Raw genomic sequence first — 26,077 nt, forward strand, 5'->3', positions numbered from 1 at the left:
CAACAAAGTGTATGGACAATACTTTTTTTTTACTATATACCGATAAAATAAAAGACATGTTTTGTTTCAGTCCTTAAATGGGGTACTATCATTAATGCAATCCAATTATTCGTATTGATTTATAACAGTCTTGGTATATAAAGGATTTATGTGAAAGTCATATGGATCATGTTTCATTCCTCTTTTTAATGATGACTTTTGCAGCTGTCAGCCACCATCTGTATGTGTTACTGACACTGTCAATAGGACCTGTTCTCTAACCATGGTGGTCTCAGACAGCCATAGATGTGCACAGGGAGAAATATCACAAAGCTAAAAGATGTGTGTGTGAGAGTAAATATACCACTTTAATTTGATGATAATGAATGACAGCATAGTGTGACATTTCTAAAGACATTTATAATTGTTTCTTGACACCAGATTTCAAAGACAACAAGTTATTCCTATACTAATCCAAGGACACATCTGACTACACCCAAACTAAGTGATGCTGGTCTGGTCAGAGATGAAACAATTGCAATTTTCAATCAGAAAAAGCAGTGAAACACTGCATTTCAGTCTAATGTTAAGTAAAATGACTACAGCTCTAATTGGTCAATATTATTCTACAACAACGTATAAGTGCGTCACTGTTGCATGCTTGAACAATAAACTGAAACTGGTAGAACTCTGCATTAATCTGCAAATTTGGGTCACCAGTGTCACGACAGTGATGTTACAGTATGTTCAGATCCGAAATAGCTTTTGATGCAACTTAAAAGATGACCATTTGGATTTTTGCTTTATAAACTGTACGATGTTTGCATAGAAATGTAAGCCTCTTCTACATTTTTGCACACACAATTTTGCTCACACACCAATATTAACACAAATAACCAGTAAAGCTGGTTTCTGGTCAAAAGTGACACAATATTTTGAAAAAGCAACACAATATTGAAGGATGAGAAATGCTAACAATAAAATTAATATTGATATTTCCTCAAAACATGATCAGTGAAGTACAGAAAATGGCTCAACAGCATTGGTCCTTTAACCTCATGAAGAAGCTCTGAAGATGCCGCTCTTCCAAAACACATCATGCCTCTTCAAGGTCTCGTTGCAAAGGCTTCCATTGAACCTGAAATTAATCTTTTGCATAAGGTTGGTTGGTTCCCACTATTCCATCATGTATCAATGTTTTTGAAAAAAAAGTCAACATAGCAAGTCCAACAGTATGTGCACTACAGGTTAGAACCTCTCTGGCATGTGATTTGCATGTGGCCGTCTGATATAAAATGAACACTATAAGGGCTAACCCGGCAAATGAGTTTGATTGCTATGATGACTATTCACTGAAATGCAGTACGCTACCATGAAATATTTAGGTGTATTAAACATCTCCATCCTTAAGGGTCATATTTACTTTTATATAAACACATTTTGTACTGTAAACCATTTACATCGTTGGCATAGTAGAAACCACCTAATATGACATCTGAACAGTCACACCATCTGGCAACATTTGTGTGGTTAGAAAAACTGTGCAAGATGCTCAGTCGTGTAGCTCCTTATCTGTTATAGAGCGTTAATCTGTTGTAATTAATTTGCTTTCCATTATGATATAATAATAATACTTTAATTCTATATAGCGCTTTACTCAAAGACACTTTACATAGGGCAGAGACAAACAGAACAAAACAAAAAAATAGAAAGACAAAGGAGCAAACAAAAAAAAGAACATTTGTAGATATTTCCGGTGAACCATGATAACAAGTATTTTTTGTTTTCTGAACACTCTGTCTATATCTCAGTCTCACTTTCTATAAATTGATCGTAGCATCAATCAGAAGTAATTATTATGTCATAAAAAGTCAACGATACATGGCGACACACAGCCATGATTTTTTTTTTTATTCCTAATTATTGAATGCTTTATGTAAAATCTATCAGATTTAGCAAACAATCTAATTAATTAATCAAGAATATAGTAATACTACATTAATTATATAACCTTCTAAAATGTATAGTAACGCATTAAAACAACCCGGATGTAGTACATGAATAGTAGACTAGTGTTTCCGGTTGTCACTGTCGAATCTGACCCCCGGCTTGAGATGAGCTCTACCTCTGTCTGAAGCTGAAGACATCATCTTAGCTCTCATTTCTGAAACGTGAGTGTGTAATGCTTCGTGTGCTTCGTGTTACTGCGTCCCTCTTCATCGTCCGCACGTGTCACGTGAGCCTGTCTCGTGTCTCAGGCGGGCTGACGGTAAGGTCAGCGGCTTCCTAGCCTGACGGCTAGTTAGCCTGTTAAGCTAGCATGCGAATCAAGAGTGAGCCAAATGTGTGACTCTCCGTCCAGACAGCCATTTTCTGAAGACACAGTAACCTCGGGAGATTACACACGCCGCCGTGTCACGGTGGGCAGAGCGCATGGTCGCGTAACAGTCGTGGGTAATACGTGAGACAGAGATCCACGGTGTGAAGCTACGCGATCACATTTGGATGTTTGCTTACGCGACCCAGCGTCACAGCCGACCCTGTGTCCAACAGACCAGCTAGACACAGGTGGTGTTGACCCTTTGGTTAAGAGGGGGCTTGCTCCTGAATGTATATTCATATATTATCTACTTCCTCCAAGGCAGAGACGGAGTGAACAACATATTTGCTGCATTAGTCATGAATTAACTTTGGGATAATGTTTTGCTTTTTGTCTCTTTAAATACTAATATAAAGAACAGAGTGAAAGTTAACCCGAGTCTTTCAAAAAGTGCAATGCGTAAACAGTCCAGATTAATGAATCTCTCCAGCAGCAAACTCTTGTTCTCTCTTTAACACTTCTGTGACTTCACGTTCACGTCCTACCAGGGACACCCTTTGATGATCATGTTTTCAGCAAGATGACCAGAAGTTGTGGCCCATATGACCTTTTGTAACCTTGTAGATAAGGTTGCTGCATCATCCTATTGAAACGTTGCTTTCCTCCATCCATAACTTCTGCTCCCCTCTCCCCTCTCCCCAGGAGCCAGGGTGTAGTCTCTAATGGGCGGCTGGTCTCGCAGTGCCGTGCTGGAGCTGTACCGGGCGCTGCTCCGCGCAGGGCGTCAACTTCAGCACACTGACCGCAATTACTACCGGCGTGCCGTGGCTCGCGAGTTTCGCCGCTCCCAAGGCCTGACGATATCCGAAGACAAGGAGGACGCACTGAGGAGGGGCCAGTTCTTCCTCAACAGCCGATTGGGTGGGCTTATGTAGTGGGGAAAGGGTGGGGGGTCATCGGCAGGTGGGTTTAAGGTCATCTGGAGGTGCATCGCCCAGGTGGGTTTCCAAATAAGAAAATACTCTTTATGGGAGCAGTGACATTGTTAATATTTAGACATTTGTTTTGTAGGATAGGACAAAGATCACAGGTCATGAGTAAAAAGCCATTCCTTCTCACTCTCCGTCTTTGTCTCCTCTGCTTTCAGTGGTAGGATGGCGGGGGTGAATGGAGACCGTAAAGGGAAAAAAGATGACAATGGGATTGGCACAGCCATTGACTTCATGCTTTCCAATGCCAAGCTTGTGCTGGGAGTGGGAGGAGCAGCTGTGCTCGGCATTGCAACGCTTGCTGTCAAAAGAGTAAGTTAGAGGCGATTTGTACCCAACTTTTTATTGTTTCTTCCACTGGCGTGTCTGAAGGACATACAATGCTCTCACGTCAGCATCCATACTAACGTGAACGGCGTGCTCATAACTCTCTGTTGTGCAGATGTACGACCGCGCCATAAGTGCTCCCACCAGCCCCACCAATATTGAGCCGACAGGAAAGAGAAGCTGGGAGGAGCCCGCTTGGATGGGTTCGTCCCCACGGGTACTGAACCACGACATGAAGTCCACAGTTAGCAGGTCTCTACAGACTCTGCCTACTTCCTCACATGCTTTTGAACCAGGTACAGAACTTTTCTTTCTTTCCATGTTGTAATATGCAGTATTGATCTGCTTATTTTGTGGTTTAGGCTTTCAGCCAGCTGTCATTTTATTTGTTGACAGACAGCCTATCTGGAGGATTTTTGCTCTTCCTTTACAGTGGGTGTTGGCTCCCTGTAGTGCAGTTGTTAGTCAGCCAGCTGTTTTATGTTAGTTTGATCAGATGTAGTTTAATGTTATACTTTCTCAGATACTGTAGAAGTAAAATGTAGTATTCGTAGATTCATAATTTGAACCCATGCCTCTCGTGTCTTTCCCCTCGACCTCTTTTTTTACTTTCAATTCTATTCTCCTCAGACTGTTTGCGTAGGGCCGTGGGTCGAGCTGCAGTGGGAGGCAGTGGCGCTTCTCAGTCAGACCTGCAGCGGGCCCGAATGCGTCTGTCCCTGCAGGAACATCTGTGGGAGTTCTACCAAAATAATGTAAACATCCCTTCTGCGGAGCAGGCTGTGGCAAGGAGGGCAGCGTTGGACATCTGTGCCGAACTCAGAGTGTTCCTTCATGCCAAACTGCCTGACATGCCTCTCCGAGAGATGTACCTGAGTGGCAGTCTGTATGATGACCTGCAGGTAAGAGGTTGATTACATTGTACCTACTTTTAAACAAAGAAGTCTTAATTTGAATTCCAAGCTGGAATTTTACTTTTCGTCTTGCGTCCATCAGCGTCAATTTGATTGTTGCGTCAATTTGATTGTTGCGTCAATTTGATTGTTGCGTCAATTTGAGAAAGTATTTGGTTTGTGATGGTCTTCAGCCTGCCGTGCTTTTCTCTGTTTTATCCCCTTTTTCTATCTTTTAGGTGGTGACAGCGGACCACGCCCAGCTCATGGTGCCTCTTATCTTGGAGAAGAACCTGTGGTCGTCCATCCCCGGGGAGGACACCATCATGAACGTTCCAGGTTTCTGGCTCATCCGCAGGGAGAATTTGGAGTATTTCCCACGAAACAGCAGCTACTGGGACCGCTGCATGGTCGGAGGCTACCTCTCCCCTAAATCAGTCCTCGAGGTCTTTGACAAGCTCGTGGCTGGCTCTATCAACTGGCCAGCTATCGGGAGTGTCCTCGACTACATCATTCGTCCTGTGGTTCCCTCAGAAACACTGACCCTGGAGGTGCAGTACGAGACGGACCGGAAACTGTACGTGGACTTCCTACCACTGCTTGTGATGGAGGACGGAACCTCGCTGATCGCTAAACCACACCGGCTTGCCGCAGAGCGGCACGAAAACCTGTGGCGGCAGAGCTTCCGCGTGGCTGAGACGGCACGACTCAGGGCCCTGGACCAGGAGGACGGAGGCTGCCGATGCACCTGCCTGAAGCTGGCGAAGGCCGTGTGCAAGCTCAACCCTGCCCTAAACCGACTCAACGCCAGCCAGCTCACCAACTCCATCTTGTTGCTTTGCGAAAAAGAAGGCGACTGGACCCACGAGGCACTGGCCGACCGGTTCCTGCAGCTACAGCGAGCACTAGTGGGACATCTAGAGGCAGGGAGGCTGCCGTGTGCCCTCAGCCCTAAAGTTAACTTGTTCTGTGAGCTGACTGAACCGGAAGTGGACGAGCTGGGCTATACGCTCTACAGCGCCCTCTCGGAACCCGAGGAGCTGCTGAGAACTGCTGTGGCCCAGCCGGCTCATCCCTGACGGCCTCGTACAAGAACGTCACGACACAGCAACGCGGCCTCGACATGTCAACCACTGGTTTGTGGGCAGTGGTGGCCTCGAGCCATAATAAGGTTCCTGGGGAGAAAAAAAACAGCAACAGCATGGGCTCATCCTTGGTCTCTTCAGTCTTAAATGCCATCAGTGAGAAAGTGTGACACAGCGTAGCAGTTACTTAGTCTTGAGATCCGTGTGAGCCTTGGGGGGGTGATCATGCAAATACTATTTTAATCTTTTTGAAAGTGAAGGCCCATTGGAGTTCATGGCTCTCACTAAAGCCGTTGTGTTAATGAAGTTAAGAGTAGACATGCGGTCGGGTTCTAATAAATTGGGATGGAGGTATGGCACGCTGCATTGGTTGGTCCATATCAAAATGTACGCGTTGGAGAGGGTCAGAAGGACAGACGTGTCCAATGCAGTTAAATGTCGTTTACGCCGTTTTGAGATGGGTCGAAGCCACTGTGTCGAGGGTTAGAGTGTGACGTTGATTGTGTGTTTTTTTTTTTTTTTTTTTTGCCAACCCAAAAAGCTAATAAATTGAAGCCCAAAGAGAGAAGTACACCGTCTTTTCATGCTCCTTTTTGTTGCCACACATAATTTCTAACACTGCTCGTGGTCTGATGGAGTTCGGTTTGAAATCAAGGTGTTTGAATAACTTCATTAATACAGTGGCTGTGTTCAAAATGTGTGCTTTCCATGTTTCCAGGGACCTTTGATTGGATCGTGTGCGGCTTGCATGTGTTATCTACCTAATCTAGAACTCAAACCAGTGAATATACGATGAGCTATATGTTGTCTATTTGTACCATTTCGCATCATTCAACTATGAATCGGATGAAAAGTTTGGAACGTACCACCATTTATGGAAATGTCAAACGTCTGATGGGTCGGTAGTCAGGAAATTTGAGCATCACAGCGGCATCGTACTCTCGCTCACTTTTGTCGAGAACAGAAAAGGTTTTTGTGTGACTGTCAGTCTAATACAGAGCTGCTCTTTGTTTATGAAAAGAAGGTTTCTTCAGTCTCACATGTTGGTGCACGGGACTAATATGCTTTATCTAATTTAAGAAAAATAACTTTTACGACCTCCATCACAGGTTGTATTGCACTGTCGAATGTTAGTACGTTGGTCAAAAATATCTCCGTAGGACATTCTAAAAGTGCTTCTGTCAGTTTTTGCTTTAATTTAAATTTTAGTTCGCATCCTCACTTTTGCAGTGAGAGGACGGAGCTCGGTACCCGGTAGTGTTATATCTGTGTCGCCGTTCACATTTTAATGATTTAATGTATAGGTGCCCAGTCTGTCTGGAGTAGGTAGCCAGACCTGGATCAGAGCAGTAAGCGAGGCCATGACACACGGGACATGCTACTGCTCAGTTGTGACCCTGGACAGGAAGTGTTTGGCACCAACAGAATGAGCTGTGGTGAAGATCACGACCAGCAGGTCGAAGTGTATAATTAGTAGATTACAGGTGCTAACCCTCTCAGCGATCATGATCTGATTGAGAGGGATCGACTCTCAGATCCTCGGCTACATCAAAGCAGCTTTGATGGCCGAGGTTTCTGACGCTGGGTCAGTTTGTCTGTTAAAATGAATGCCCTGAAACATGTCCAAGCTATAACCACATGGTTGCTTTTTGTTCTCACTTTTAGCCTTAGAATGAAAAATGAAATGCAGTGATATGGAGCAAGTGTGTCCCCACCCGGTCCCCAGTTACGATACGGAGGGTTCTGGGTCGTTTATAGTCCCATCGTGCATTCAGTAAACAATAATCATCCAGATAATAACGGAGAAACTGTTGACTATTTTTGTATTAATTGTACATTTGTAACCAAAAATAAGAGCCGACTATTTATTTGCATCAATTCTACGTGTAAAGCTTCACTTCCTATGATTCATTAAGTGCTTTGTTCTGGATGTAATGATTTAAAGTGAAGCCACAGTAGGTCTTTGTTTATGCTACAAATCACTGCTGTGGCTGAATGGAGATCGACTGTGCCACATTTGTACTATTATTGTAAAACAAAAACCCAAAGTAGATCACTACCTCTACCTTGTGGAGTTCAGACTAGCCATATTATTTGTTGCATGCTATGTATTTCCCCCCAGCTTTTTTTTTAATTCAGCTCTGGAGTTGAACCTTGCAGCACTTTGTATACTTCATTAAATGTTAAAAGTTACATTCTGTAGGTTTATCTGTGCTTGTTTTTCTTCTACAGATTGAGTGTGAAAGACTGAATGAGTAGACGAAACAATTTAAAATTTGACAAAACACTTCAAGTTTTATTCAGTCAGATTTGGTATACAATTCACACAGCTGAGATAACGTCAGTGTACAGTTATAGCATCCATCGTTAGACAACTGGGAATGTTGGGAATTAAACTAAATTCCACCCCAAAGCTTTAGTTGCATTTGTTCCTAAAGCATCTACATTACAAAAAGTAAACGGCACAAATGCGTCAAAATGAATCGGTCTGATTAAATCCTGCCATATTGTAAAGCAGCTTCACAGACAGAGTGCAAGAAACGGAGCTAAGCAGTCAGTGTTCAGTGGGACAAAACATCCAGCCTTCTCGCTAAATGTGTGCAGATGGATAATAATGGAGCATTATTCCCAGCAGCTGTAAGATATTTACGTGGTAAGCCAGGTCCTGCGGTGACACACAACAGCCACTCAATGCTTTTTCTTGCTGCAAATGAAAATAACGCGACATCTATGATGAAATTTAGCTTTGCTTGGTTGCGACCTCGGAAAAAGCAAATACCGCTAGAAGTGAGAGGTGCGACATTTCACACGGCGCTCAGTTCACTACTTGGACGGGGCGAACCCCACGCGGTCGGCGGTCCTGTCAAACACGGTGTAGTACTTCCCGATGAATACATCTCCCAGGATCCACAGGGGCCCGGCCGGAGGCGGGATATCCATGGCCATGAAGCCCGACAGGCAGATTGATACGCCCTTCTGAGACTCCTGCATCAAATAGGAGAGGGAGTCATTTTCAGAAAGGAGAAAAAAAGCAAGTTGGGTTTCAGGTTTGCAAAAATACTTTAAAAAAACATTGGGCCACATTTAACCCAAGTCTGAATACAATACTCTCATGTTCACATGTGCATTGAGAGGTGTTGCTCCTCTCCACACTGGCCATGTGGAACTAACACTAAGGGATGTCTTCAGTATGTAGTCGGAAGATTTCTTTTTTCAATATTCATATGGACAAACGAGAATTCTCGTTAGGATTTAGATGCCAACCTAGTCAAGACAAACTCCAGTTACATAGGTACACTTGTACAATGATCTAATGTGAGGTTTTGTCCAATTATCTCAATACACCGAGGAGATTTAATATTAAAAACCTGTCGATATAATCAAATGCAGACCAATACATCAAGCCCATGCCTTAAAACACTCATTTTAGCTCCAGATTTGTGCGCTAGCATCAACACGGCCAGGACGGCGTCTGTTGAATTGACTCGCAATGAACTCCAACGCACATGTTCACCACGTAAGGAACACCGTGCCATGCTGTGACTCATCGATGTGTTTTATAATACACTAACAGAGGTGGTCAAGGGCACAGAAGAATAAGCGCCAGGCTTTTGCTTGTTGTAAAATAAAGGATCAATGAATATATTGTTGGCTTTGGTACGCTCATGGGATTTGTTGACAAGAATATAAATATTAAATATTCAGACTTATCCCATACAAAAGGGAAGGCACTATTTATTGCCTGACGTTGGAATTGGATTGTATTATATTCTGGATATATTATCATTATAAGACCCTCATGTGTGTGTTTATTAACCCTGAAGAAAGAAAAAAAAAAGTAAAATGCCATCTATGTGTGACTCTACCTTCATGATATAATCCTCTCCAGTCAGGTTGAACATCTTCCCTCCAATGTGGAAGGAGATGGCGGGGAGGGATGGGATCTTCTTGCAGTCGATCCAGTACTAGAGCAGAGGGAGAGGAGACCAAAAGGGACAGACCCAAAGTGAGCGAGTGCTCCGGTGAAGGTTTTAAAAGTTACATCTGGGATAGCAGAGTGCACCTTCAGGGCACCACGTGCTCCGGCAAATATCTTTGTTATCACATGCGTCTCAGCTCTACCTCTCCCATCAGCAGGGGCAGCGCGCCGATGGCTTTGTGCAGCGCCCTGACTTCCTCCACGGGCCCTACAATTAAGGATGTTCCCGTGTCGACAATAGCCTGGCAACCGGCTTTGCAGAGAGTCAGCTGGCTGCCAACATCAACTCTGCAGGGCGGGGCAGAGGAGACAAGAGGTTTCAGTTATGTACGACACCTGCGAAGAAATATGCTGACGTGCAGCTTTTAGGACTCGTTTGAACTAGATTAGGATTTGACGCCACCCGAAAAGATGCAATTTAGTTTTATTGATAAATGAACACACTCATGCATGCCCCTGCTTCATGACTGCGGGAGAAAAGTATTAAAACATTAAGGAATGTATGATATGTGCCCTGGCATGGTTTGGTAAGAGGCCTCAGTCATTTACACTTGTCATGCTTTATGTAAGGAGGCTCCCAGTTAGAAAACCATTTCAGTTACAAGGTATACCAAAATGAGAACTGCGTCAATGACCAGCACAGAACAGGAAGTGAGCTGACCTCGACTTCTTTATTCCAGTTCCCTCTAATAATAATAATAATAATAATAATAATAATAATAGCCACACAGGGTTCTTTCTCACCCGCTCATCTTGATCTGCCAGTAGGCCTTTCGTGTCACATTGACATAGTGCAGGTCTCCGGTGTAGTACTGAGGGTCGGTCCCACCCAGCATCAGCTCTCCTCCTACTGCTGCTGTCGGGTCTCTTAAGAGACGGTGGACAGACATAACTCTCCCAACAGTCCCATAACACAAACATAACTCAACAGTCCCTCTGACCAACAGTTCAACCAAAAACAGAAGGCAGACTGATTAGAATAATATTATTATGAATATAATTCATGTCGGTTCTTCCATGCTGCTTCAAGTCAAGACACCAACCTGCTTATGTAGAAAGAGAAGATGTTCTGGGGCAGCAGCTTGGCAGCCATGGCCGTGTCAAACACCGGGGTGACGTTCGCTACTGATATGGAGGGGTAGGCCATGCCCAGGACCCCGTCGAACCGGGCCACTGCAAACGTGATGCCAGGCTGCTTCACCGCTTCCCCAAACTGCTGGCCAGCAACCGGCAGTCCTGCAACCTGCACGGCCAATGTGAATAGAGAAGAAGAAGAAGAAAAAAAAAGTGTCTTTTAATGAAATGATAGGAATGGCGTGACCACCAAAATGGAGGAATGCAGTTAAACGAGCTCATGTGTCTTTCTAACTCACGGAGACAGTGTCTCCGCTGATGTAGCCAGACAAGCTGCCTCGGCCGTACCGGATGGAGAATGCCGTGCCGTTCTTCACGAATGTGCTCGACTTCTTCGAGTTGTAGCGACGATGGAGCCCTAATGAGAGAGGACAACCGATCAAAATAATATGTTATAGCGTTTATGGATTCACTAAACATAAAGTTAGTGATAGTACGCCGTTAACAGTTCGAAAGGAGAGCCAGAGGGGCGACACCGGCCTCCCCCAGTGAAACGGTGCCAGGTAGTTTGCTTGTTAGTATCAGAAAGAGGAACCAAAAGGAGATGCAAAACTACTACAAAGACACATACAACTACTAAAAGAGTTTTGAGTCTCTTTAGGGGTCTTGGGAGGAGGGGTGGGGGCCTTTTACTTGTATTTGGGGTTACAGCGATTTACCAATATTAGAGTGTATAAAGTTGTTTATTTGACATCCATTTATTACACCGAATAATCAATTTAGCTATAAACTATGCAGTTCATTATAATTAGTAGAGTCTCAACAATTTTGACTCACTTCCTTGATGTGTCCCCTTCGTTGAATCTGTGCCCCCCCTTCAAAAGTTTCTCTATACCCCTGAACAGAGCTGATGGTAAATTAAAAATTAAAATTAAAAATTGTCACGCAAGTCTTTTCTTTCATATTGTTAAAAGACATTTCGTTCAAAAGGTCAAGGTTTGGTTTTACATCCTTTTTTTTTCCCAGGGGAACTCCTTGTGTGATGTTTGTGAGCTAGTAATAGACTGTACTTTATAATGTTGTACACTGTATTGTACCGAGACCACATTTATAGGGGTAGAGTTAAGTTAGTTGTACATTCCTGAGGATAACCGTTAAAAGGTCATGGAAACGTACAGCTACATTGTTGCATGCAAACTTCAGATGTAAAAAGCAAATTCTAAAAAGGAATAAAAAGAATAAGTGGGACATTTTAGTCACTACCGCTTGGTAAATACGGAAAAGCGGCTCCAAGGAAGTGGCCAACCGATACGCATATAGACGAATCACTCACAGCAGGCCACGTCAAAGAAGGAGCAGTGGATGGAGGGCACCCAGAGGTTGGAGGAGCCGGTGTCAAACAGCACCGTGAAGTCCTGTGGAGGGGTGCCGATGCTGATCCTCCCGTAGTACTGGGCCTGGGTGGACACAGATCTGCAGTGAGAACATGCACCACTACATCAGCATCAGAAGACAGATTAAGTGCACAGGTGTGACTACAATATAAAAGTATTTGATCTGTGTTGTCCACTCTGTTATTTTCAGAGGCAACACAACAATCTATGACAGCTAGATGTCCAACTCTACGTCATCATTCCCCCTCCTCACTATCAACCTCGGGGAGTTCCTGCTGACATCAGCGGGAGAAGGTGGCTTTTCTTTCGGGCTTTAACTGTGAAGTGTTATGCATACATCCATAAAGTTGGTCAGCCTCTCCACGGGCACTTCGGCGGACGGGGAGCTGTCCAGCGCCCCGGAGCTCCTCGCTAAAGCCCGCAGCTCCTCCACGGACATCCCGTTGTCGCTCATCAGGCGGCGCAGGCTTCTGGTCCTGTAAAGCGGCACTCTGCAGCAAAATAACGTATCTAGTTATTGAATTAAGTGGCATCACGCGCGGCTCAAAAGACTGCTTCCTGCTAGAGCGCGCGCGCGTTTACTTTCATGCGAAGTTTGTAACTATTTAAATTTGGGGAGCCGACGTCGTTTTTACGTAATTACACCTGGAGCTCATTGTCGCAGAAATATTCGGAACATAACGCTAACTGGAAACACATTGGGCAAAACAAGGAAGTTATCGCGCGCGCGGACACATTCACTCGCATTCAACAAGGACCACCTGTCTGTCGCTATGGAAATGTACAGGCTGTAATGTAACGTTAATATTAGCTGCACTTAACAAGTTAATTGTTGCTGATTAAGAAGTATTTACCTGAATATGGCGGCGCTGTGTGCTATCAGCAGCGCCCCGATGATACTTAATATCTTCAGCCGTGTCATCTCTGTCCTCGGAGGAATATTGCGAACTTTTTGTAACGTTTCTCAAACTATCGAGCGCACAAACTCAGACCGCTGAGGCGGGCCGCTCGGTGAACGCGCTGCAGCCTCTGGCAACGTCCGCGTTTACTAGGCCCCGCCCACCTCCGTTATGTGGCGCAGTGATTGGAGGAAAATAATCAGCGAGGCGCTCCTATTGGCGGAAGAAGATGGCCATCATGCGGTATTACAAACGGGCCTGCTGGGGCTCGAGGGGTCACGAGTTGACGGTGAAAAGACTGATAGGGCACATACTGGCACATTGTGTTTGAAACTGCAGCTGAGGAAATGTAACAGAAAAGGTTATTTTAACAGTTCACTGAACACCTTTCCACAGAATCGATAACCTCTCACCCCACAGACTAAATCCTATACGGACAAGTAAGGAAGTAAGTATGCTGTTGGCCCCTGTTCTTCTGGTGAAGGATTTCTTGGGTTTGGGAAGCCTAATGAATGACCACCGCTGCTAATTTAATTAAATAATGAAAGAGGCACTGCAGTGGTTTAGGTTGCAATTCCATTGCACGTGGGCCTTGGGAGAAACGGATTATACAATTGTGGTTTACACTTGTAGTGTCTAACATGGGAAAAGCATACAAAAAACTAACAGATCCTACACTTCCCAAAATGCAACCTAATAGCATATCATCTTGTTAGACAATCTCCATGTCCACAGTTTGAAAAACACTGTTTTTGGAGTTTGAGCCCTATGGGCTAAAGTCAATTTATGTCCATCTGTGCTGCTTCAATTCTAGTAAATATTTTCCATATATGTCTCTTGCAAGTTTCCCAATTGTAGTATTCTTTTAAAATAAGTTGTCTCCAAACTTAAACTGAGGTTAAACTAACGACATTACAGTTTAAGGCCTGGCTGCCTTTGTCTTGAAGATGCTTACCATGATATAATTGTCCCTGCATGGTTCAAGTCTGGCAGTGGATCATTGCTGCATGTCATAATCCTCTCTTTCCTCCTTATTGATGGTCTACTTTAAGCTAACACAATAAAGGTAACACTGCAACAACAACAAAAGGTTTTAAATAGAATAACAGACTAAACTTCCAGGGAGAGTTGTACTCCTTCAAATCATTTCTGGGTCGCGTCTACAACTCTTCTCTGCTCTGTGTCGTGCATGCGCTGCACACAGAGAGCGAGAGAGAGCAGCGAGCGTGCTTTTCATAATGGGATTTGCTGCTGCAGCTTTCACTATTTTAAGCTATGAGCTCTCACTTTTAAAGCCCAACAGTTCATGTGTTTGCAGGTCAAGACAAACATCCAACAGCCTGGAGCTCCATAAATGACGTTTCTGACTTTGCATATCGAGAGGCTCTGGAAATATCCTTCAAAAGCCCGAAAAACACATAGCAGTAACAAAGCCTGCACACTTTGTGGTTGTCATTGAAATAAATGAACACCATATTTCCTTTAAGTCAGTATTTATCAAACTGGGGAGGTATTTATTACAAGTGGGGCGCAAGAGGAAATGCTGATTTTAAATGTTCACCGTCCGCCGTTAATAGGTTACGCTTGCGCATGCGCGAGTCGCCGATTCTTGTCATTTCGCCACAAGCCGATCTTTATGAGATCTCCGTGAAGTCGGCTTTCTGCTGTTGTGTCTCTCAACATGGAGCATGAATTGAGAGTGTCCATATCAAATCTACAACCTCGTTTATAAAAGAGTTGTAGAGGAAATTACCTCATTGCAGCCACTAATACTGATACAACGTGATGCTCACACATCTGCACTCATTCTGTTTTGCAAAAAAAATAGCTTATTGTTTTCCACAATACGCTATTTAGTAGTAACTAAATATTAGTTTTTTTTTGCATAACTTTGTTGATCTGGTTTACTTGAAACACTGAATACTCTTCCATGCCAGTAGGTAGTGCAATAATTACCTACAATATGCTGTATTATGTTACAATGGGACATTAATAATAATTACCTACCATATATGCTGTATTATGCTACAATGTGACATTTTGTAACTTTTTGGGTTGTTGGTGTGCCGCAGGATTTTTTTATTGTAGAAAATGTGCCACGGCTCAAAAAAGGTTGAAAAACACTGCCTTAAAGGAACATTTTGGAAAGTGCACTTGCTGAGAGTCACATGAGAAGATTGATAACTGATTCTCGTGCTTGCAGCTGGCTAGCTTAGCACAGCATGAAGACTGGAAACAGCAGGAAACAGCAGAGCTGCGCCATTAGCACATGTAAAGCTCACAAATGAACATGTTATATCTTCTTTGTATAACCCGTACAAAAACAGTTTAAAAATGTCAATTCCTAGTTTTGCAGGGGGTTGTCTACTTTTACAGCTCCTCCTCTGGGTAATGTAAACATAAGTTCAGTTGCAGTGCATATGTGAAAGGGGCTTTATTCCCCTTCTTTATGCTAAGCTAAGCTAACCCTCCGCTGGCTGCACATGTACCGTGCAGCCACGAGAGTGGTATCAATCTCCTCATCTAACCCTCTGCAAAAAAGAAAAATTCCCACGGTGCCGTTTAAAATGTCTTTATTTAAGATCAAACTAAATATGTCACTCTGTAACATGCAATGATGATCCAAACAACAGCAAATACCGATTCAAGATGAGTCATCCACGGCACCACTCAACACGCTGCCCTGTCTGACGGAGGCTCATGACAAAACCTGCAAGCATTCGCAGAGCAGATCACAAAACAGACACTCCCTTTGCCTGTTGAACAAGTTTGAAAATTCCCAACAGAGAAAACAGAAACACTTTGACATTAAGACTGGCATACGCACAACTAATCAACAGACACCGTCTATCATCATCAACCAGACTTTGAGTTGTTCAGAAAAGCAGGTTCCCCAGAAGGTAAACCATTCAATTTCAGGGTCATCTTTGAGTTACGGGTGGTGTTGCAGTGGCGGTGGTAGTAGCATGGCATGTAGTGGTAATATATAAGTGGCTGTAAGTCTAAGCATATCCTCACATCTGACGAGTTTGTGTCCGTAGAGACGTTTTTGCAAAAAAAGAGGGTCCACCCACACATTCTTTTCTCTTTTCTCTGCTGTGACACTGCAGGAAAATCACAGCTTTAGACGGGATGACAGAGACAACTTGAAGAGAGTAAAGGCATGTACAGGCACAGAGCCATCGTTTGGCCATTTCTTCGGGGATCCGTAGCTAGAGGTCAAACGCAACAGTGAAGTAAAGAGGCCCGGTAACTGATAAACATGATGGTAAGAATCAGCTCTTTCTGTTGTGTATGAATCGTCAAATATATCTTTTATAAAAGGGTTGTGACAAAAGGATACAGACTCTATCTTAGGAGGATTCATTCAGTAGGGAGATTCAGAAACATCTAAATAAGTAATGCCTCGCATGTGAGATGCATGCAGTGGTGGAATGTAACTAAGTACAACTTTGAGGTATAATGTATTTTTATAATATAAATCCACTTATCAATTCTGATGTATTTTTAAGGATTAAGTAGTTGAAATGAGCTGCATATTTACCAGCTGCAACATTAATGACACATTAATTATGTTTCTATTGATACAATAGATTGTTACAATAATAAACGGCAAATTGTAATCCAGTGACATTAAATGACTGAATGGTATGAATTTATAAATACATGATTACAGCAGCGCTGCAGTCCTGCTGCTCAAACAACTGTCCAACAGTCGTACTAATAAGACACTTTTAGTCAGAAAAGCCCACATATTTCAAATAGAATTTGTGTCTATTGAAATGTGTATGGGTCAACAATGAGAAGCAACAATTACAATGGTGGAGTTACCGTGTTGACAATCCAGATTTCAACTCAGCGGGTTTTCTTTTTACAATGCATTGCAAACATATTTCTTTCTGTTGTTTGTAGACAGAGCTTGGATCTCATCAAATAATTACACAGTACTCCTTAACTTGTCTGCCAAAAGTCTATCAGAAAAAAAAGTATTTACAATAAGTCACCGTAAATATGATTACTTCCTTAAAAGGTGTAATTCCATGTATATATATATTATGCTTTTATTTTATGTGTCTGAAATCCTAAACAAGAAATCTTCAAAAATGAGGGAATACGTAGCACTAAATAACAACATCAACTGACATTAAAGAAGCCTTTAGGTCTGTTCTGTGTCTCGGAGAGAGCGCCAGCGTCAGAATCTAATTCTTCATTGTTACAGAATTCAATAACCATAAATTAAATGAGGGATATATGTCGTAATCAATCACCTAAATGTGTTGAGGGGTTTGAGTCGCTGAAGAGCAAATATACAGTGTATTTTCTTTTAAAAGTAATCATGTACAAAGAGAAGGACATCACAGCATAGCAATCTTAAACCAATGATTGAATGTCTGGCAGCCTTTTCTATTGTACAGTTGTACTATCAGACAATTAATTTCTACCACTATTAAACCCCATATAGCTGCCCGAACCCCCCAGGACAAAGGGCCCAATGCAGTCCGCTATCAGCAGCTCCTTTGACAAAGACCCGGAGGAACCAGTGGTAAACACCACTTCCTGTTCTAAGCGGTTCCTCTGAATGCATTACTCGATGTATGGTGCTTGGTTTGTCCTTTTCATGAGAAAAAATGAAATCCTTAAGCTTGAACTTCTTGGCGTATACTTGATGATTTCCCTTTGAGCTCTCTATTGCGGTCATTCAGCTATGTTCTCATGCACTACTAGAAATGATGCTTCCCTGATGTTTTTTTTTCTTTTCTTCAGCCGGCTGTCACAGATGAAGGCCCGCCAGAGGTTGAAAAGAAGCCTGTGCCTCTTCCCAGGTCGAAATTAAAACCAAAGTCCCAGTGTAACGCCAACAACAACACTGTTTACGATGCAGACACAACTCTCAGTACAGCCAATGTGGTGGTGAGTGGGGATATTGTCACAAAGATTAAGTCATGATAGTGCATATTAATTAGCACGTATTACTTGTTTTCATTCCTCTCTGTCATCAGAGCGCCAAACTCGCAAAACCTTCGTCAAACGATAAGAAGCCTCGGCCTCCCAGACCACCACTAGCCAAAACTATGATCTCCGGGAAACCCACAATCGACGCAGGCAATCTCTACACGACTTCAACTTCTCTTGCAACTGTGAGGGCACATTTGAAACTAAATAACAAGCTTCTTTGTATTCCTTAAAAGACTTCTGCGTGTGTGTTATTACGAGAAATATCACCAATCTTTGCTCAAGTGATACAAGTGCAACTAGAGATGCAGCTTTACGTGCTCCTTCTTAATTTCTCTGCTAGAGTCCTCCTGAGACAACACAGGCTCCTCTACCGCCGCGGCCCGAACACCCCCCTCCTTCCTCCATTTCTTACAGTAGAAGCCCTACCATGAGGCTCAAATCTGAGGTAAGGGCTGACGTGTTTCACTTTATCACAACTTCTTTTGAGACACATCTGAATGGGATTGACATTCGCCTCATATAAGCTATACATATATGTGATATGATGTGGTATTTATCACCTGCTGTGTTCAATTGTGGGTTTTTTCTGTCTTGTTAATATCTTGGATAGAGCTCCACTGAGGAGAGTGAGCTATCCAGTTGTTCCTACTTCAGCTCGGTGCCCCAATCTCCGGTCTCACCAGCTCTCTCTAAAGAAGAGATGAACCTCTGCGGGTCTAGTAGTAAAATGGTAAATTGCAGGCTAAAGGTTATGCATTATGGACTCAGTGTTTTCTGTGATTTGGGGTAGTGAGTAAATATAAATATTCACAATCTACAATCAACAGTATGAAAACTCAGCAACCGTGTTGGAATGTGTGCAACGCTTTGGTCCTGTTCAACTGCATTGTGTAACCAGCGTGTGACCGACTCTGGTTTTCAGGCCGCAGACGGCACAGAGAGACCTGCTGTCCCGCCTCGACCCGGGCAGTCCTCCCTCTGCGGCTCTGCCTCTTTGTCTGGAACCTCGCCTACACAGGTATGAGAGCCAGTGCAGGGGCCAAAAAACAGACACAAAAGGCTTGAGACAATTGTGCTTATGTTATGCTGTCATAGAACATATGACTCTCACAAAGGGCTTCACCATGTTTTGTTGCATTTTACACTGTTCAGTCGGTCAGCCTGAAATGCAGATTTCATTAGGTGTGCTAATAGAAAGTGACATCCACCTTTGGTGCACCAAGTTGAGTCAAAAACAAGTGATTTTACCTATAAGCTGAGACGATTGGTTGAAAAGTCTCCAAGACCTTTAAATCAAATACTGTGATTATCCACATACAAGGAATTTGTCCTGGCGGGAGGTGCACACCAGTTAACAATACACATTTAACATGTTAGGTGGAATATTACTTACTTAACTCCCTCCATTATTTCATTCACGATCCAAAATGTACATCTAATCTTGAGAAGTCAAGAGAAATCTGCCTCTTTCCCAGTCAAACCACGTGAAAAATCTTGTTCTTGTAAGTGTGGAGAAGACACAAAACCATTTATGTATCAATGGTATACTCTAGTGAAACGCTGTGTTTTGTATCTTTGTGCAGTAGAGTTGATGAACAACGTTATTTTCTTTCTTTATTACAGACCAGGCCTCCACCACCATCCTTCACCCCGCCTCCCCCTCCTTCACCAGAGGAACTGTTGGATTCAGTGTACAGTATCCCTACAGCAGTACGTCCCTACCTGGACGTCCTGCCAGAGGACGTAGATAAGATGGTGAGATGTCCATCACGGCACAGACAATGGTATGCTCTAATTCAATTCCGATCCATTAATGTGTGTCTGTGTAACACTCGCAGTCGCTCGGGAAGCCGACAGTTCGCTACCAGACGGAGTACTACTCTCCTCAGCCACAGACCAGTGGGGATGCAGAGGTACAGCTTTTTATCAGTTTTGTACTAAGTTTGAGGAAGTTGCATGAATTAAATGTTTTGTCTCTCTACGACGAAAACTCCCCACTAGAGGCCATACGAAGTATAACAATTATAATCATACATTTATGATAAACAATCGGTGTTGCATATTACAAATCTTCACAGAAGAGTACATTGTCTAAACAACAGAACAAAATAAAGCAATGAAAATAAAAAAAAATTATAAAAAATAAGAATAAAAGTAAATGGATAAAAATAAACGGATGAGACGGATTTCTGATGTCCTGTTTTCCTCAGGACATCAATGGGATGTTGAGATGGTTGAAAAAAGTATCAAGTAAGTGCGGCATTTTGTTTTCTCGATAGATATTGTGTATTTTTCTTGAAGTCTAAAGAAGCATAAAAATTGACTGCCAATAATTTGTACTCACTGATTTGAAAATAAATGTGCAATAAATAAATAAATCAGTCACCATGCAAAAAGGGAGCATCCCAAATAACAAAGAGGGTCAAAGTGTCCTTCAGCTAATCCATCTCTGTGCTGTCCCTCCAACAGAATCGGATTGCATGGCTTTAATGGTGTATGGCCTCAGCATAGAGGAGGAAATCAGGTAACCTCACAGAAACTATCATATAAATAATTCATTCATGCGCACAAACTGTGTAATTTTGGTGCCGTTAGATCTGTGACAATTTTTCTTGTAGGAAAAAAAAAAAATACCGGTAGCTACAGTTTTCTGTTGAACGGAAACCTGAATTTCATTAATTGGCTGAACTAACTCAACTGAATGAGCTCGATAAAGAACCTGTTTTTGTCGTCACCTTTGCAGAATGTTCAGCGAGAGGGCGATGCACGTGAGAAAGGCCCTGCGTCTCTACAACCTCCTCATGATGAAACGCAATGAAAGCCTGCGAAACTTCATCACGGAGTTGACCTCCATCTCCGACAACCTGGACAAGATGAAGAAGAAGGGCAAAAACATGCACATTGCTGGGGGCACCACAGGTGCTGTCGGAGGGATGACTGCAGTCCTTGGTATCGCCTTTGCTCCGGTGACCTTGGGCGCCTCGCTGATTGCAACAGTGATCGGTGCTGGTATGGTGGCGTCCGCTGGGGGCATGGGCGCCCACACTGCCAACATCAGCAAGAAGCTTGTGAATAGAATGACAGTTGAGAAACTTGTATACGATTACAAGGCAAACGTTGTCGATCTGGAACACTCCCTGGGCTTTATCCTCGATGGGATGAATGAACTTCAAAGGCACGACATTGCCAGGTTACAGAGGGCCGGAGCCCAGCTGGATTCAGTGAAGACGGCTCACCTGTCACAGTTTGTGTTTCAGAATAACATAAACAAGAACAAGGGGACTTCTCTTGCGCACACACGTGGGATGTCGTCAGAGAGACTGCTTCTGGCTTTTGTGAAGGAAATGGATCTGTATTTTAAGGAGAAGGATGACCAGAAGCTGAAGAAGTCGACTAAAAGCAAGTTTTCGGGTCGAGTTCGCCTGCTGGCGAAAGATCTGCAGGAAGAACTGAATCACCTGAATCATATGTGGGAAATGTTTGGTTGAAAAGAAGAGAACAAATAACTTTTTGTTGCTTTGTGTGTGTGAGCGAGAGAAAGAGACTGGAGAATAGATGCCTTATTTACTACTTTTATTTGAATAAACATTTTATATTATGATATATATTTTTATATTTGGAGTAATGTGTGACTACTTACAATATCTACTATTTAAAGAAAGATCAAGATTTTAGTTCTACTAACGTTCATGCCTGTGATAAATGGATTAATGGAAATATCTCTTCATTCAAATAAGTGCTCGTGCCAGGGATTACTTTCTATAACGACAGTAGAGCGTGACCTGAATGCGGAACACAAACAATGGCGGAGTGATATTGTGGGCAGTGCGGAAGGATACCTCCGGTCCTTGCTTGTACTATATCAAGACCGTGCCACAACATGCGCCATCTTCTTTTCCGAGAAACAACAAACGAAGTAACATCATTGACGAACATCGCACTATTGGCCAACATGGCAGTGTAAAAGTGCGCCGCGACCCAGCCGCCAACAAAACAGTGCATCCAGCCAGTGCACTCAGTCACTTCCAAATCAGAAACATGTCGTAAGTATTATTTCTTTTATCATATTTTGCTGATAACAGCTGTCGATGACAGCGCGCGGCCTACCGTGGCGCGCGCGCCTCAGCCGACAGCACGGAGCTGTATCGTATTACATTTTAGTTTAACTTTTACATATTATTATTATTATTATTATTATTATTATTATGACTCATTCTGAAACGTCGTCTAGTTTGATATAATGACGTGTGGTTGTCTTATAATTCAGGGTTAGACGTAAAACGTTGCCGCTAATACGAAATATGACATTTTGTATTCGAGTCAATGTGCCGAGACCATTGAAGACAATCTCGTTGTTAAAGACCACGTTTCTACGTCTGTATAAACCGTCAGTGTTGGTATCACGAGTGCCTGCGTGGCAGCCAGAAAATGGTTCGTTTCCTCCTTTGTGTCAAAATGGCGGCTTCGTGTCGGCGCAGAACAGAACGCGTGTTTGTTACTCCTGAGGGAGGACGGCTGCGTCACGTGGGCTGTGACCCGGTCTGAACGCAGACTCACGTCAGAGTCACAAGTCTTGGAGCTGGGTGGAGACACGTGACGTCTGGCAGGTGCACTGCAGTGATGGGGGCAGTGTTGCGCCAAAAAATGTGCTCTGCCTTTTTTCAGATCGGAATCACTATTTTCACACTGACATTATATTACTGCCGAGTAACTCGTCATTATGGATCAATCTGTCCATTGTTTTCTGAATAAATTGATTAGTTGTGTGGTCAATAAAACGTCAGAATTACCCCCTCAAACGTGTTTTGTCTACTACTTGAATGTATTCAGTTTAATGTCAAAGAGGAGGGAAGAAACCAGCACATGTTAATTTAGCTGGAATCTTGACTGACTGGCTCAAACTATTATCAAGATGTGGCCAATTTATTTAATTGTGGCAACCCAATTATTTAATTGTTGTAGCGCTATACTATACTTATCCTCAAGTTATTATGTATGAATTGCTAATTAAAGGCTACACCATCAATATATTTATAGGCTTTATTAATGTTTAGAGTTTCACCACAACTTTCTAATTTCTTCCCTATCCTCAGGTCCTTCCTGGAAACCCTCACTGCTGCTGCATTTAACAGCATAAACGAGTTTGAAACTGTCCTATCCTCTTCGCACACGCTGTTTGTGACCAACAACAGCCACTATGACCACGATAATGACAAACTCACAGTTTGGCCTGGAAGACATGGAGGCCCTTCTTTGGGGACCTTCCTCTCCCATGGCTGACGCCATGAGCTTCCTAACTGCACGCCCTGACCAAGAAGAACAACAGAAAGGAGGAGGAACCTCATTGGCGGGCGACGCTTCCCCTGCGTCGCCCCTCACCTCCTCATCACTGTCCTCTTCCTCCTCGCCTCCTCCCTTCTACTCTCCGCCTCCCTCGCCGCCGGCCGTCCTCCAGGGGGACAAAGCTGGGATGGAGTCTGACCTGCTCTCCCTCCCCTGGCTGGGCCACCCTGCTCAGCTGAGACAGGCCGTCTCAGATGACAGCAAAGGTAATGACCGTGTAAAATACTAATCTAACAGCAATCTTTGAAGCACCCCTATTAACACATTTGAAACATGAGCACCAGTTTTTAGTGTAGACAACCAGTGTAACAGGAAAACAGACGGCTCATTAATAACTGCCTCATTTTCCTACACAGAGGATATGTTTGGTGACCTGGACTGGATGGCTGAGAGGGTTGATCTATCTGAGTTTGATCTGGACTCTCTGATTGGCTCCTGCAGTCCCACTGAGGAGTGCCCCAGCTGTCCAGAAGACCTCATAGCCTCCCTGGGTTGCCCCATGGAGCTCGACTCCCTCCCAATGCCCTCTCTCTTAACTCCTGCTCTCTCGATTTTCCCCTCTGCTTCTCTTCTAAGTATACCTCCCACTCCCATGGTCTGCTCAGATCCTTCTGTCATAACAGTGGATGAGCCTGAATCCTACATTGAGGTAGAGGATGGTAACGGCTTTCCCCTGTGTGTCCCTGAGCCGCAACAGGAGCTGGAAATCAAATCTGAGCCCGCTTCTCCAGGCCCCGCTTCCCCCTTGGTTGATTCTCCCTCCTCCCCAACCTACACCCTGGACCTGGGCAGTGAAGTGGACGTCACGGAGAGTGAGATGAAGCCATTGGTAGCTTCTGTCGTCTCCCAAGTCCCGAGGCTTGTACTGTCCCTCTCACCTACCAGAATCGTCTTTGTGCTGGCTCCCAAAGATGAAATCGGGGTCACCACCACCACTGTAACCACCACGTCACATGTCGTTCATTCCCCCCCGCCACAGTCCTCCAGAAGCAGACCGTACCCCGAGCCCACATGCAAAGCTACTCCACCATCTCCCAGTACCACCACTGTCAATGTGGAGTCCCCCCGGGATCCAGATGGAGAAGCGAGGTCTACTTTGAAGGCGCCGAAGGCCAAGAAACTGAAGAAGATGGCGCAGAACAAGACGGCTGCCACGCGTTACAGGCAGAAGAAGAAAGTCGAGCAGGATACACTTCTTGACGAGCATGGTCTGCTGGAGAGGAAGAACCTGGAGCTAAATGAGAAGGCTGACTCCTTGGCCAGGGAGATCGAGTACCTGAAAGAGCTGATGGCAGAGGTGTGTCAGGCCAGGACCAGCAAAGGTCTCGGTGCTGACCCCTAGTGGTCGGACTTGTGTGTAAGCAAAAGAAAGTAGGCTCAGCAGATTGTATTTATTTAACGCAAACAAGTATCAGTAAAGTATGTGTTCTGTCCACACAGCAAGTCTTGGATCCACAATCCAGTGAAACTGATGTTTTTCAGAATACCTCCTTTTTTATATTTTAAACACTGGTATTAAATATAGAATATGTTTGTCATGTTTAGAGTGGTTATATGGAAACAAGTATTTTCCATTCAGTATATAAACTTGTATTTTTTTCCAATGTATGTAAATGTTTCCCATCTCTGGACCTCAGTAACCTGCCAGTAGGATGTATTTTAAGAATGATGTATTCTAGTATAACTGGACCATCTGTATTATGAATCTCTTAATAAAGAGTCTTAAAATGGAATGAGTCATTTAGTGTGAGTCCTTCTGGGGCATCAGTAATGTATATTATTAGCATCACTTGACACATGAGCATCATCGGACTGTTAAAGAGGTTACTGGGCACATAGTCATTCAGCTTCATAAATGATAGTTCATGAGGCATATGGACCCTACTGATCATATTGCATGTTTACATCAGTAAAGCATAAGTCCATGCCCGGTTTTGAGGGTTTTCCGTCAGGTCGGAATGTAACTGTCCCTCACAAAGAGGCTTTGTTCCCGGCCTCATAATACTTTACAATGAGCCTGTGGATGTCCGTCTGACTGGCGCCTCTTTCACACAAACAAACTGGGGAGAGGATAATGGAGCCGCCTGACCGGCAGTGTGCTACACACACGTATCCAATCAACTCGCAGTCATGTGAAGGTAAAAAGGGCTTAATCTTTGGTTTTGTTTTTAAAATCTGTCTTAAAACTGACTTCTCGTGATTTTGGTCTGTCTGCTCATCACGGAATTAAGACACTTGCTGAAGAGTACAGTGTGTATAAGATACTTTATGTATTTGTGATAGGAGTCTGTGGGTGAATAGCAGACCATGTGAGAGAAGGATAAAGAGAGTGCTGACCTCGGCACAGCTTGAATAATATTACTAACAGAAATGCGTGCGTTGAGCCTACAACTGTCCCTGGCTGAGCGCGCTGTAATTGGTCCAGGCTTTCGTCCAGATAGCTTAGGGACGATCTTTATCTGGAGGCACGCCAAAGTCAAGATGGTGCAGAGCTACTTCCAATAGGACAAACAGTTCCTGTGTAGATCCCACCTCTGCAAATGCCCTCATTTTAAGAGTGATAGTAAACCAGAGGGCTATATTAAGATACAACATGGCAGAATAAAGATTCATATATTAATATAGCATATTCTCAAAAGCCCAGTTTGAGTTGGTTAAGACAGTATGAGGCACAGCACAGTGTACCTACTGTATAACGTTTATTTGGCAAAGGAACCTTCAAATAACATTAAAAGGTTATTTTACTGGTGTGAGTTACTTTGTACTGCCTGAGACTACGTTTAAGAAGTTTTTTTTGTCTGCTATTGCATAAAAAGATAATACTCAAGATGCACTATAT

The 26,077-nt window shown here is 43.5% G+C and overlaps 4 protein-coding genes across 4 annotated transcripts; 3 read left to right on the forward strand and 1 right to left on the reverse strand.

The window, feature by feature from the left end:
• The first annotated feature begins 3,450 nt into the window (after window positions 1-3,450).
• On the forward strand, window positions 3,451-6,086 carry mief1 (mitochondrial elongation factor 1). Its single transcript, XM_079233138.1, has 4 exons — window positions 3,451-3,600; window positions 3,731-3,911; window positions 4,246-4,517; window positions 4,748-6,086. Exons 1-4 carry the CDS (start codon window positions 3,454-3,456, stop codon window positions 5,585-5,587), a joined length of 1,440 nt encoding a protein of 479 aa, XP_079089264.1. The 5' UTR covers window positions 3,451-3,453; the 3' UTR covers window positions 5,588-6,086.
• Window positions 6,087-7,912: 1,826 nt separating this feature from the next.
• On the reverse strand, window positions 7,913-12,962 carry napsa (napsin A aspartic peptidase; the record flags this gene model as incomplete). Its single annotated transcript, XM_079232767.1, has 9 exons — window positions 7,913-8,578; window positions 9,460-9,558; window positions 9,716-9,860; window positions 10,317-10,439; window positions 10,616-10,815; window positions 10,946-11,064; window positions 11,980-12,103; window positions 12,378-12,531; window positions 12,895-12,962. The coding sequence occupies 9 exons, from the start codon at window positions 12,960-12,962 to the stop codon at window positions 8,417-8,419; spliced, it is 1,194 nt and encodes a 397-aa protein (XP_079088893.1). The 3' UTR covers window positions 7,913-8,416.
• A 4,469-nt stretch (window positions 12,963-17,431) lies between these two features.
• On the forward strand, window positions 17,432-21,664 carry LOC306750172 (uncharacterized protein; the record flags this gene model as incomplete). The annotated part of the gene is made up of 11 exons (XM_079233567.1): window positions 17,432-17,482; window positions 17,704-17,850; window positions 17,940-18,077; window positions 18,236-18,340; window positions 18,506-18,625; window positions 18,818-18,913; window positions 19,519-19,650; window positions 19,734-19,808; window positions 20,106-20,145; window positions 20,365-20,419; window positions 20,639-21,664. The coding sequence occupies 11 exons, from the start codon at window positions 17,432-17,434 to the stop codon at window positions 21,381-21,383; spliced, it is 1,704 nt and encodes a 567-aa protein (XP_079089693.1). The 3' UTR covers window positions 21,384-21,664.
• Window positions 21,665-21,802: 138 nt separating this feature from the next.
• atf4b (activating transcription factor 4b) lies at window positions 21,803-24,965 on the forward strand. Its single transcript, XM_079232675.1, has 3 exons — window positions 21,803-21,938; window positions 22,989-23,444; window positions 23,595-24,965. Exons 2-3 carry the CDS (start codon window positions 23,093-23,095, stop codon window positions 24,578-24,580), a joined length of 1,338 nt encoding a protein of 445 aa, XP_079088801.1. The 5' UTR covers window positions 21,803-21,938; window positions 22,989-23,092; the 3' UTR covers window positions 24,581-24,965.
• Window positions 24,966-26,077: the final 1,112 nt, after the last annotated feature.

Source organism: Taurulus bubalis, assembly GCF_910589615.1.
Source record: "Taurulus bubalis genome assembly, chromosome: 17".
Taxonomy (NCBI): Eukaryota; Metazoa; Chordata; class Actinopteri; order Perciformes; family Cottidae; genus Taurulus; species Taurulus bubalis.